At 36.8% G+C, this 13,671-nt stretch overlaps 1 protein-coding gene across 1 annotated transcript in view; it reads left to right on the top strand.

Moving 5' to 3' along the window:
* The first annotated feature begins 648 nt into the window (after positions 1 to 648).
* LOC101175538 (uncharacterized) overlaps positions 649 to 13,671 on the top strand; it is a 56,238-nt gene continuing 43,215 nt past the window's right edge. Inside the window, exons 1-13 of the mRNA XM_023949274.2 lie at positions 649 to 824; positions 2,748 to 2,850; positions 3,124 to 3,221; positions 4,192 to 4,262; positions 4,370 to 4,484; positions 4,659 to 4,783; positions 5,052 to 5,194; positions 5,858 to 6,002; positions 6,253 to 6,403; positions 6,533 to 6,606; positions 6,680 to 6,794; positions 6,976 to 7,112; positions 13,459 to 13,599. Of these exons, the coding sequence (XP_023805042.2) occupies positions 788 to 824; positions 2,748 to 2,850; positions 3,124 to 3,221; positions 4,192 to 4,262; positions 4,370 to 4,484; positions 4,659 to 4,783; positions 5,052 to 5,194; positions 5,858 to 6,002; positions 6,253 to 6,403; positions 6,533 to 6,606; positions 6,680 to 6,794; positions 6,976 to 7,112; positions 13,459 to 13,599 (1,455 nt within the window). The 5' untranslated portion in view covers positions 649 to 787. The remainder of the gene's footprint in view (positions 825 to 2,747; positions 2,851 to 3,123; positions 3,222 to 4,191; positions 4,263 to 4,369; positions 4,485 to 4,658; positions 4,784 to 5,051; positions 5,195 to 5,857; positions 6,003 to 6,252; positions 6,404 to 6,532; positions 6,607 to 6,679; positions 6,795 to 6,975; positions 7,113 to 13,458; positions 13,600 to 13,671) is intronic.

Below are 13,671 nucleotides of genomic sequence, written 5' to 3'. Positions count from 1 at the left end.
ACAAGGAAGTGAAGACTTTAAGCACTTTTGATTGGTCAGACTGATGACATGTGATTAAGCCCCTCAAGAATGATTGGTGGAGACAGTCAAAGGGACGGGACTTTTCCCAAATACAGCCGGAGCTGCAGCTGAATCGCGGTACGGTCATTCTTATCAAAATGTCTTTAATAAAATAAAATAAACGCAAAGAAAAAGTATTTTACGATCTTTTATATTCCTAACTCCTCAGTGTTTTATCAGGGCCTGTTTGGATGAACACAGAGCTGAAATCCTGGAGATGGGAAATGTTTTTAGATCAGTTAATGAGGGCAATTTTCCACGGCACACTTGACCATCTCCCACGGCACACTAGTGTGCCGCGGCACACTGGTTGAAAAACACTGTTGTAGACAATATAATTGAATGCCAAAAAATCCTTTCTGTGAGATTCCTACTTCCTTTATTTCTATAAAGATAAAAATATGTGCAAACAAAGTATGAAGGTCTTAGTAGAACAATAAACATTAGGTTTACTTACTTAGAAAATGAACCACTAAATAAACTAAACTAACCCATGAATGGCTTTCTCTCTGTGGTGGATGAAAAAAAAGCTTGATGATGTCAGTATTGTGACTCCACCTACAAATTTGGTTTCAACATGTTCTGTCCTTTGACATTTCTGCATTCTGCTTTCAACATCACCTCCTTCATACTGTCTGAAATCAAAGCCAGATAACTCAGCTTCAAAGCAAAGTTGACCCCAGAGGATTTGTCACAGTTCAAGATTGCTCTCCATGACAGTAACATAATGGACTGGATATTTTTTGCAACTCTTATCTGGTTTGGTAAGACTTTTCTCTTTTTTATTTTCTCACTGAAAAATTGTATCTGCAAGCTTGAAAATTACATTTTAATTTGGTTTTTCTCTCCAACATTTGTTCCCGTTATTCAAGAGCATCAGTTTTCAATGACAGTTAGTGTTCATTGTGTTATCACAGCTAGAAATTTCAGTTCTTCTTTTCCTAAGTCATCATCTGGGCATTAACCCCCCCTGTCTGTGTGAGATTCTGTCTTTTTCTTTCAAAATATCAAAGTCAATATTAAAGTATCAAAGTGTGGAAAATGTATATTACCGACAGAAAATAATTTTTATGTACAACAGAGCACAATATTGACTCTAAAATTATGGTAAAAATGAAAAATACCATTATTGACCCCTTTACTGGGCTTTTATTACGTTTAGGCTGTTGAAAAGATGGCAAAAATGGTTTATTCAACAGTAAAATGAGGACGCCAACCCTTAAGAGCTGTAATAAAATATGATATAGTCTTCCACACTTCCTCATCAAAGTAAGTTGTCATTTTGGGGATCCTTAAACTAAAAATGAACTGAAATCTAAAGAGATTGTAAGCTTTTAATGACTAAAGCTGACAAAATTTCTGTTAATGACAGAATAATCATCAAAGTGAAGGGAAAAAAAATATTTTCCTTTTCTTTTTTTTATAATGTTTTTCACTGTGGAAAGTCATCCAAGGTTGATAGTTATTTCTATCAAACTTTATTACCAAAAAAGACTAAAACACTTGCACAGAACAGACAATTAATCTGACTTTAACCAACAACTGGTGGGGAAATGATGCTTGGCAAAGAAGAAGGGAAAGGGGAAATGATGGGACGCTGAGAAGGAGATTGTGTCAGTATTACTGAAAAAAATGTAGAGAGAATAAATAGCTGAAACCTTATGAGACAAAAGCAAGAAGCAAAACCAAATAAAGTCGAGACATAGAATAAGTTCCTCAAAATGTGAGCTAAGATTAAAACAGATGGAAAATGTGAACATTTTTGAAAATAACTTTGATAAGGCTGAAATGCAACAAAAACATAAAATCAAAAACTTTTTATAAAAAAACAAACCTGTAAACATTTGTTGAGCAAAGGGCAATACTGGATAAAAATAAATTTCAATCTTTTACACATAGTGCCCTCAACCCTCACACATTCATAAAATAAAAAAATGAAGTTATAATAGAAATAAAAAACTACTTTAATGCTTGAAGCTGTAGTGAGAAAATGAAATCACTGTTGAAAGCCCAATTAGCTGCCAGACACCTGTGTGGAGTTTGTCATCTCCATTTGACTGATTTGACCCCTTAATGCTTAATGTCCCTAATGCTTGAAAGATTTGGATTTGAAATCACAACCTCCTAGTCTCAGGATGGACACTGAGCTGGCGCCCTGAGCTTTTGGGGATTTTTCCACACCAGTGACCCCCCCCAGTCAAGATCACGGAGGACATCGCCACAGGGTCAACTGTCCCAGACTAAAGAAGGCAGCCAGACCCAAGACCCCCCTGCAAAGACCCTCCATCTCTGGTGTGGAGGAAAACACTGGACTTTAGAAACAAATATAAAACTAAAAGTAATATGAATATATATAATCAATAATAGTAGACAAAAATGATTTTATAAAAGCTATTATCCTGGATAAAACATAAAATTAAAGTATACATAAAAATAGTTTAAATATCATATGAACAATTAGTTATTTTTTCATAAATGTAGACAAAGGAACATGGATTAGTACACTCACATTTTCTGAACATCATGTTAAAGTATTGAATTTGGCTTTTTAAAGTCTTTTCAAAGGAGAAGTACAAGAAGAAAGCAAACAAATGATACAAGTTCTACATCTAACAAATGAATGAATATCTATTGGTTAAATTTATAGGTGAAATTCCTAATATCTAAAATTATTTTTTCTTTATTAGTATTAGAAGCTGCACTTTGTTTCAATCTCGATCCTGTGGCTTGGAAGTCCCTGAGTTCAGGAGATGCAGGTTTTGGCCACCAGATGGTGCTAAGGCAATCAGAGTAAGTTCAAATCTTAACATTTATAAGAAGTGCCTATCTAATACTGCACTTACAGTCACTATTTCTTCAATTTTGTTTCATCAAAAGTTATGATTTTTTTTTCCAAGTTTGAACTCTTTAGTTGAAAGACAGCAGGTGTATCTGTTGAAGTGGTTATTGCTGCTGTCACAAAGGTTTTGCACTAAGTCCAAGCACAATATTATTTGTTGTATGAGAAATCTCAGTAAAGAAAATCATCATCCTAACACCTAAATACTTTCCCTGCTTCCATAGTTTGCTTGTTGGTGCACCTCTTCAACAAAACTCGAGAAATCGAAGAGGAAATATACTGAAATGCTCCAATGGCAGATGTGTAACTGAGAACATTTCAGGTACGTAAAAATGCTTTCATCAATAATAGGATAAAGTTTTTACCTTTGGATTTGATTAAAACAGATAAAGTGATCAAAATAAATAATAAAAAGGCAGCCAAATAAAAAAGATATACGTCTAGACGTACGTTTATTAAACTTTGGATGATTAATTGTGACTTGATTGGAAAATGAAAAATGTAAAAACAACAGCATGAATACATATCCATATTTACATCCACATTCAAAAGTAAGTCAATAAAAAAGCCATTTTAATTCCACTTTATTACCCCTATTATTCTTATATTATTGATTAATTGCTTAAAATGGAGTGGTAGGAAGCCGATTTATATAATCCCACCCCTATTATGCTTTTTTCCCTTTCTTTTACAGTAAATTTTATAATGATTATAATATGTATGTTTTTAATCTTTGCACTGTTATATATTGTGATTTTGATGCATTTTCCAGTTTTTTGAAGCGCTTTGAATTACTTTGTCTTTGTGAATTGTAATATACAAATAAACTTGCCTTGCTTTACTTAACTATTTTACTTTAAAAACTATATTTTTATTCAGTTATTATAACCTGGTTTGTAGCTTCTAATTAGAGGTATTTATACTTTACCAGTCTAAGTACAGATCATTTATGAAATTCATGAGTAAAGATAATATTAAATAATAAATAAAAACATCTTATACATTAATGTATTTTCTCAAGCATTTGGGACACAATCATTAGCTTGAAGCATAAGAGCAGACTGCAACATTCTTCTAATGCTTGATGATAGAATAAATAAAAAAAGTTGTTAAAATACCAAACTAGATTTTTACTTTTTATTTTATTTATTTCTTGGGAAAATTAACCTCTATAGCATGAGCTTCTGCCAAATGGGAAGTTTGGTAACAAGTGCTTCAACTCTGGAAGTTGTGGATTGAAATGAGCTAAATATGCTTAAAATAGTTTTTTTTTTAAACTGTATTTTTCACAGATGGAATGTTGGCAGTGAACATGTCCCTCGGTTTGACAATGACAAGTGATCCGTCTACACAGAACACTTTGGTGATTCATTTAAAAAAGCATTGATTTTACAGAAAGAACATTTACTTTTCAATAAATAAAGAAAAGACTACTATTTAATTTATTTGTGTGTGTTTTTCCCATTTCAGGTGTGTGGCCCAACCATTCCCACTGCATGCAAACATATTACCATGTATAATGGCGTGTGCATTGAGTTGGACAGATATAACCGCGTGACACGCCGTGTTCCATCTGTTCTTCCGCGTAAGTATAATCACTTGTGAAGCCTGACACATCACATTCATAATGACAACATCCCAAGTGTAAAACTAAATCAGTTGTTCTTTTGAAAAAACACCCTTGACATAAACTACAATATGAATAAGAAAACTGTGGAGGACTGTTTAACCATTTACCTTCTTTCCTTTTTCTCAATAGAATGTAAAAAAGCAAACATTGCATTTCTATTGGATGGCTCAGGCAGTGTTTCTGGAACAGACTTTACCAAAATGAAGGAATTTGTGACAAATCTCATCAGTTCACTTCAACAAGAAGATGCAAAGGCAAGTCAGAGACACAGATCTCAGCATTTCAGTTACCTTTATTTGTTACTTTAATGCCAGCACAAGTAATCCCATTTCAAACCTTCACAGAAACATGTCTTCTCAAAACTGTCCACATGCTGTACCCTAAAATACAAAGTTTTGTTAAGTTTACGGTTTCAGGTTTTTTGTCTGCATTAAAACTACATCAGCATTACTTGTTGTAGTTTTCCTGTTAAATGCATCTCAGTTTCAGCTTTAAATGAGCTTTAGTAATTTTGTTTTGCAGTTTGCAGTTGCCCAGTTTTCTAGAGGATATGAAACCTACTTTGATTTTAATACATATTCCCCCTATAACTGGAAGACAAAAGTAAATGAAATAAAGCAGCTGAGGGGCATAACTAATACAGCTGGAGCCATCAAGAATATTGTGTAAGTACCTTTGTAATCTTATTGCACTGCATACCTTTTATTTGAATTGTAACTACAGAAATGGACTTAGCATGCTTGCTTGTATTCAAGTTAAAAGGTAAAAGTACAAGAAATGAACTTAGAACTACAATACCAGGCCATTTTAGTGCAGTAAACAATTGAATCCCTTTAAATATTTTGGGTAAATATGTTGAGTATGGTAAAATCATATCTAGAGATAATATGTTTTATAGCAGGCACAGATTCTATGCTAAAGATCTTAAATTTCTTTTTATTAAAATAAGCCCAAACTGCATTTTCCAAAGTAATCAAAGGAAAAAAAGGGTCACCTTTGGTTCAGATGTACTTTCCTGGAAAAACAGATAAGCTGCAAACTGTAACACTTTCATTTAAGCACCTCTGAGATAAATGTTGCACAATTATTAAGATTTTTCAGAAAACCCTTGATGTGGTTTGGATTTGGTTTATTTCAGCATACACTATATTAAAAAGTATTCACTCACCTGCCCTGACCAACACATGACCTGACCTACATATGACTGGAATTCAGGGGCTAAGCTCAAGTCCATCCAGTTAAAATAATACATTGAAACTAAAAACGTTACCCCCCCCCAATGTTTCATTTAAAAACGTCTTTACACTCAAAACCCTTTTTATCAACAGGCGTGGAGTTTTCTCTGGTGCTTTTCCATCAAATGCAGATATAATTTTGATAGTTATTACTGATGGAGAATCGTCTGACTCTGGACAGTTGCCATCAGCAATAAACGAAGCTCAGTCAGCCAATATTGTTCGATATGCTATTGGGGTGAGTTTCATTCTTGTGGTTTGTTTTATTCAATTTTTACATATTTTTATGAGTTGATTAAGTAGCTATGATTTTGATCTGATGACACAGGCCACCACTTTTGTTTAGTGTAGTTTTAGTCTTTTGCCTAACATAATTTGATTTTAAGTGACATTTAAAAAAAGTTGATGCCAATGCAATCTGGTTTCTAAAGGGTCTCTACAGGGAAATGTTCCACTCATGGATTTCTTTAAATTTTTTATCCTTCTAGGTGGGCAGGGCATTCACCTCCTCTAGAGGAAAAAGGGAGCTTGACTTGATTGCATCTTACCCACCACAAAAGCATGTGTTTCAAGTAGAGAGCTTTCAGGCACTTGAGAACATAAGAACAACTTTACAATCCCAGATTTTTCCCATTGAAGGTACTTTTAAGGTTTTATATTACAAATCTAACTCTAATTTTATGTTCTATGTTTTCTCAGTTTGCCATAACTCTGTAGTATATCTCATGTTATCTTATGTGTCTAAAGTTATGTATTTTGGCTTAACAGGATCTCAGACTGGTGGAAACACACTGAAAATGGAAATGTCCCAGGAGGGCTTTAGTGCTGCTTACGGCCCTATGGTGATCATCTGAAATAGACATTTTGATAAAAGTATGACAAAAGACATGTCACTAAACACGTCTTCATCCAAAGGGAGTTCAGATGGGAATTGTTGGTGCTAACCAGTGGAAGGGAGGCTATAAGAGATACGGCAACAGCGCGAGTGTGTCCTATGAGTCTGAGAAAATGGAGACTGACAGTTATCTTGGTAAGTTGAACACAAAGTTTTATATCTGCAAAGTTGTTTAAATTGCTTTTTTTAAACATTTAGTAAAGGACCAATTATCTCAAATTATTGCACTGGAAATGTGTGAGCAGAGAACAAAAAGTTAAATGACAGCAGTTTCTGACTGCAAAACTTTAAAGTCTACTAAACTGTTGAATTTTAGGTTACTCCATGGCGGTTGCTACGACTACTAGAGGTGCACTGACAATTTTGGGGGGTCCAAGATATCAGCACAGAGGAGCTGTAGAGGTGGTTTTTCGGGACACATTTAAACAAGTAATCAACCCCAGTCAACTTCAGGTATGTGTTACAACCAATCCTAATCAAAATTAAACATATGAAAGATAACACAACACACACATCTGGTCTTAACCTAGAATAAGGATGAGACTATCTAAAAATGTTTCATTTAATAAAATATAATATTTTGTTTACAATTGAAAGATTTAGTTTGTAAACTATATATATATCACATCTAGAAGCTAGAGGAGTGGCTGCAACAGATACCTGGAAAGACCTCAGACCTCTCAGTCCAGAAAAGCGCAGTGCTAGGAATAGCTAAGATACTGCGCAGGACCCTCAAGCTCCCAGGCCTCTGGTAGAGGACCCGAGCTTGGAGGAAAAAGCACCAACGGAGGGTGAGAGGGGCGTTGGCGTTTATATATATATATATATATATATATATATATATATATATATATATATATATATATATATATATATATATATATATATATATATATATATATATATATATATATATATATGGCGTTGGCGTTTATATATGTACATATATATATATATATATATATATATATATATATGCTATATATAGCACTGCGCTTTTCTGGACTGAGAGGTCTGAGGTCTTTCCAGGTATCTGTTGTAGCCACTCCTCCAGCTTGGGGGTTACTGCCCCGAGTGCTCCAATTACCACAGGCACCACTGTCACCTTCACTTTCCATGCTTTCTCCAGTTCTTCTCTGAGTCCATGGTATTTCTCCAGTTTCTCATTTTCCTTCTTCCTGATGTTCCCATCGCTTGGCACTGCCACATCCACCACAACGGCTTTCCTTTGTTCTTTATCCACCATTACAATGTCTGGTTGGTTCGCCATTACCATCCTATCAGTCTGGATCTGGAAGTCCCACAGGATCTTTGCCCTCTCATTCTCTACCACCTTGGGAGGAGTTTCCCATTTTGACTTTAGGGTTTCCAGTCCATATTCTGCACACATGTTCCTGTATATTATTCCAGCCACTTGATTGTGGCGCTCCATGTATGCTTTCACTGCCAGCATCTTACACCCTGCAGTTATGTGCTGGATTGTTTCAGGCGCCTTTTTGCACAGCCTACACCTTGGGTCTTGTCTGGTGTGGTAGATCTGAGCCTCTATCGCTCTGGTGCTCAGGGCTTGTTCCTGAGCTGCCAGGATGAGCGCTTCAGTGCTGTCCTGTAGGCCAGCCCTTTCTAGCCATTGGTAGGACTTCTTGATATCAGCCACTTCAGTTATGGTCCGGTGGTACATCTCATGCAGGGGTTTGTCCTCCCATGAGGATCTGTCCTCCAGCACTGTATCCTCTGCTCTCCATTGCCTGAGACATTCACTAAGCACACTGTCAGTTGGGGCCTTGAGCTTGATGTACTCATGCATCTTGGATGTTTCATCCTGGATAGTGGCTTCTACGCTCACTAGTCCTAGGCCTCCTTCCTTGCGGCAGTCTCAGGGTGCTGGATTTGGGATGGAACCCTCCATGCATGGTGAGGAGCTTTCGTGTTTTAACATCCGTGGTCTGTATCTCTTCCTTTGGCCATCTAATTATTCCTGCAGGGTATCTGATAACTGGCAGTGCGTAGCTGTTTATTGCCCGGGTCTTATTTTTGCCATTAAGCTGGCTTCTCAGGACTTGCCTTACTCGTTGGAGGTATTTAGATGTTGCAGCTTTCCTTGTTGCCTGCTCCAGGTTGCCATTTGCCTGCGGAATTCCAAGGTACTTGTAACTGTCCTCGATGTCTGCTATTGTTCCTTCTGGGAATAGACCCCTCCTGTGTTGACTACCTTGCCTCTCTTTGTCACCATCCGGCTGCATTTCTCGAGCCAGAATGACATTCCAATGTCAGTACTGTAGATCCTGTTGGTGTGGATCAGGGAGTCAATGTCACGCTCGCTCTTAGCATATAGCTTGATGTCATCCATGTAGAGGAGGTGACTGATGTTGGCCCCATTTCTGAGTCGGTATCCATAGCCAGTCTTGTTGATTATTTGGCTAAGGGGGGTCAGGCCTATGCAGAACAGCAGTGGGGACAGAGCATCACCTTGGTATATCCCACATTTGATGGACACTTGTACAAGTGGCTTCCCATTGGCTTCAAAGGTGGTTTTCCACAGCTTCATTGAGTTTCCTATGAAGGCTCTTAGAGTCCTGTTGATGTTGTACAGCTCCAAGCATTCAGTGATACATGTGTGTGGCATTGAGTCATAGGCCTCCTTGTAACCAGGCTGTGCACATGTTGGTGTGTCGTGACTTGCAGTCTTGAGCGACTGTTCTGTCCACCAGGAGTTGGTGTTTGGCTCTTCTGGAGTCAATACCAAAGCCCTTCAGTGTGTTACTCATGAATTGATCCATGTGCCTATTTATCTTGGTTGCAATGATGCCTGACATGAGCTTCCATGTTGTGGAGAGACAGGTTATTGGCCGGTAGTTGGATGGGACTGCACCCTTTGAGGGATCCTTCTGGATCAGGATTGCTCGCCCTTCCGTTAGCCATTCGGGGTGAGTCCCATCTCTTAGCAGCTGGTTCATTTTTATGGAAGCGATTCTGTAGCATAAATAAAAAGCAAAGTCAAAACCAGAAATGCTTTTTCATGTTCAAAATGAAGCTGCATTTTTTACTCAAAAATAAAATGAAAAAGCAATCCACCTAAATGCTTTTTCATTTCCTTCCTCAACACTGCTTATTCTGTCACTTAATTAAAATTAAATTGAAAATGGTAATTGACATTTCATTTTCAAGACGTTCTCTGGTAAATGTGTAGCATAATACAATTAGAAATGTCTAATTTGACATTTAAAATGGATTAATAGAAATGCTTTTTCATTTTCAAAAGGAAGCTGTACTTTTTGACTCAAAATTAAAAAGAAAAAGCAATACTTCAAAATGCTTTATATAATAAATACTTATATAATTAAATACTATGTAAATATACTATATATATATATACTTTCTCCAGTCCTATGGAACAAAATTATATTCACAAAGCAGGTAGGACCCCACCCTCATGGAAAGACGCAATAATTACTTTAATCACCAAGGAAAAAAAAGATAGACAGAACTGTGCTAAATATAGACCAATATCAATGTTAAATGTGGATTACAAAATCTATACATCAATTTGAACCAAAAAATTTGAATCATTTATTACTGAGTTAATTGATTAAGACCAAACGGGTTTTGTCAGAGGCAGACAAACCCAGGATAACATTAGAAGAAGAGGCTTTATGTAATTCACACCATAAACTCTAATCAGCCGAGAAGGTTTTTGACAGGGTGAATTGGGATTTCCTTTACCAAACACCTTAGTAAAATTTGGATTCACACAAAACTGAGTTAAATGTATTAAAGCCATCTATGACAAGCCTACAGTAAGAACAAAAATGAACGGCTCCCTCGGACCATATCGTTTCGAGTTAAAAAGAGGAATGGGACAGGGTTGCAGCATCAGTCTGACTCTTTTTGCTCTTCACATTCAGCCACTGGCCCAGGCCATTCAGCAGTGCAAGGAACTAAAATGAATCACAATTGATTGCAGGGAACAAAAGACTGGATTATTTGCAGATGATGTGTTGTTGTTTTTAGAGGACATAAACACTTCCCAGCCTAAACTAATGACACTCCTCAAAGAATTTAACTCCCTTGATGGATACAAATTAAATATTTCTAAAACACAAATCCTGCTTTTCAATTACTCCCCATCAAAAGAAACCGCACCTACAAAATCAAGCGGGACAGTGAGTACCTCGTAGTCGTTTTACCTAAAAATCTGTCACTCCTATACGAACAAAACTATAATGAAATTAACTTAAACATCAACCTGGATATTAAAAAGTGGTCAACATACCCTTTTGATTTAACAAATAGGATAAATGTGGTGAAAATGAACACCTTACCAAGGTTACTCTTTCTATTCCAGTCACTTCCCATAGAAATACCACCCAAGCAGTTCATAGAAAGGAACCGGACAATATCCAGATTTATGTGGGAAGGGAGAAAACCTAGGATCAGATATGCAACATTACAATTGAATCGGTTAGTTTAAAAGGGGCCCAAGTCCATGATGTTTGTTTTCCAGGAAATTATTTTAATTGCATAACTTAAAAAGGAGGCTACACCAAATGATTAATACTCTACCCAGATTTAGCACCAGTTCATAGCTTACAAATGCTATAATATGAAGCACCTCGCTTTTATAATTTCAAAGGACTAGCAAACCAAAGGCTCTGGACTAGGGCCCTTCTTGAATTAAAGAGGGGGGCTGCCATATTGGATAACTAGTGCTGCCACCTATGGGATAAAGCAAAACCCATGCAAGAGAAGCCCAAGTCCAAGTTTTTTTCCACTTAACCCTTGTGCTATCTTAGATGACCCCACCCTTGCATTTACGTGTTCTCCCTACCATGACAAAGGTGGATGAAGGTGGCAAGATTTCATGTAATCCATGGACACCAGTGAAGATCACAAATCATTGAAGAAAAAAGGTTCAGCACACTGTCTAGTGGGTCTACATGACCCAACTCCCAACATTAAAGTGCCTAGGATAGCACAAGGGTTAATGCATTTTAAATGTCAAGCATAGTCAATACATTACAACAGACTTGGGACTTTTTTGAACATAATCAGATAGCTTTTCCCTTGAAGACCATAGAGCATATAATATCTCTATTTTGAAAAATTGTGGACTTGGGGCCCTTTTGAATTAACCGATTCAATTGCCTAAAAATAAAGGGGGAATGTCTCTCCCCATTTTGAAATAATATTTTTTTGCAGCCCAGATCATTATGTTTGTTGTTGGTGTGATTTTGAATACTACGCCAGGTGGAAAGCGATTGAGACATGTGTGTCAGGATATCCCATTCAAATCGTTTAGAAGAGGAGGACTTATCAAATAACATTACAACATTACTAAATCCAGTAAGAACCTTTACTTTGGAACTTTGGCAAAAAGTAACATGGCAATTAAAGCTGAAAATGGAAAAGGAAATACTTAAATAGATTTATTTTGACAAAGACTTCAAACCAGCAAAAGATGACTTTTAAGCAGTGGAGCAACAAGGGGTTACAGCATTTGCCACAATCATAAAAAAGAACAAGATGAGGGACTTTCAGGGCTTAAAGGTGGAATTTGGATTCACCAATCATGATTTATTTTCAATACCTGCAGATGAGGGAATATTTGAACAAAGAAATTAGATCAGAAGAGGGGAATGAATAAAATCGATTCTTAGAGGCAATAATTGCAGCATACCAGAATTAAACATCTAAAATGATTTCAAAACTGTACCACAGCCTCATTTCATGTCAGAAAAACACAACTTTAAAAGTTAAAGAAAAGTGGGCAAAGAAGATGTCCTTCACTATTTCCGAAAAAGAATGGTATTCAAAATGTGCATTAACTCAGTCTTCTACCACATCACTGAAATGGAGGGAATTCAACACCTTCAATTAAAATAAAACAATCAACAAACCCACAGACATGTTGGAGACAGTGTGACACAGGAAATTCAAATCATTCTCATATCTTCTGGAGGTGTTCGCAAATAGGATCATTTTGGCATTTTGACAAATGTTCTGCACTTCATTCAGGTAGCATCACATCTGGATAAAATTTCTGAAACAGTCATTGCTCAAAATCAGCATCTGGTTAAAATATTCCTAATTGCAGCAAGGAAAGCAATAACCAGAAGATGGCTTAAGCCAGAACCACCAACCCTCACAGACTGGTCTGAAACAGTGGAGGAGATCTACACCATGGAAAAGATTAATTTTGTTTTAAGATTGAGGGAAGGAAAATTAAGGAACAATGGGACAGATGGACTGTATAGAAAAACCTGGAACGGCGGCTGTCATGTCTTACCCCCCCCCCCTTTTATACTTTCCCTCCTCACTTATTTGTGTTTTTTTACTCTTACTCTCTTTGTTTGTAAGACTTCTTTTGTTTGATGTCATGTACATTTGTGTTATATCTTGTTTTAAAAAAAAGAAAAATATAAATTTAAGTAAAAAATAAAAATGAAATAATGGATTGGATTTATCTGCACATATCCAGACGCTCAAAGCGCTTACAATGTGTCCATTGTTCATTCACTCTTTATGATGACAGAAGCGTGGCTGCCAGTTCGCGCGTTCGGACTGTGTGACCATCATTCATATGCATTCACCCCCCCCACCCCCCCCACCCCCCCCGAACCACTGATCATTGGACGACCTGCTCAATCACCTGAGCCACTGCCGCCCAAATATTCCACAAATCATATGAACATAGAGAAAGACAAAATGTTAGCTCTGTAAAAAATTACAGCAAACTTGGTTCTAATAAAACAGCACATGAAAATTCCTAAACCAAAACCTTTCCTTCTTGTGGTTTCAGGCTGGGGAATATTTTGGCGCAGTGCTTTGTGCCATGGATGTGGATAATGACAGCTTCTCTGATCTGATCCTCATATCTTCTCCGATGTATAAGGAGGCTGACAGAGAAGGACGAGTCTATGTCTGCACAATAGTTCTGTTTGTAAGCAATGTTTAAATGTGACATGAATCTGCTGATATGGTCGTCCTTGTCTTGATCCTCCATGAATGGTTT

This window comes from Oryzias latipes, chromosome 19, assembly GCF_053564925.1.
Source record: "Oryzias latipes strain Hd-rR chromosome 19, Olatipes_Hd-rR_3.1".
NCBI classification, from domain to species: Eukaryota; Metazoa; Chordata; class Actinopteri; order Beloniformes; family Adrianichthyidae; genus Oryzias; species Oryzias latipes.
The sequence above is the reverse complement of the archived record's forward strand: the minus strand, read 5'-3'. Positions and strand labels throughout refer to the sequence as shown.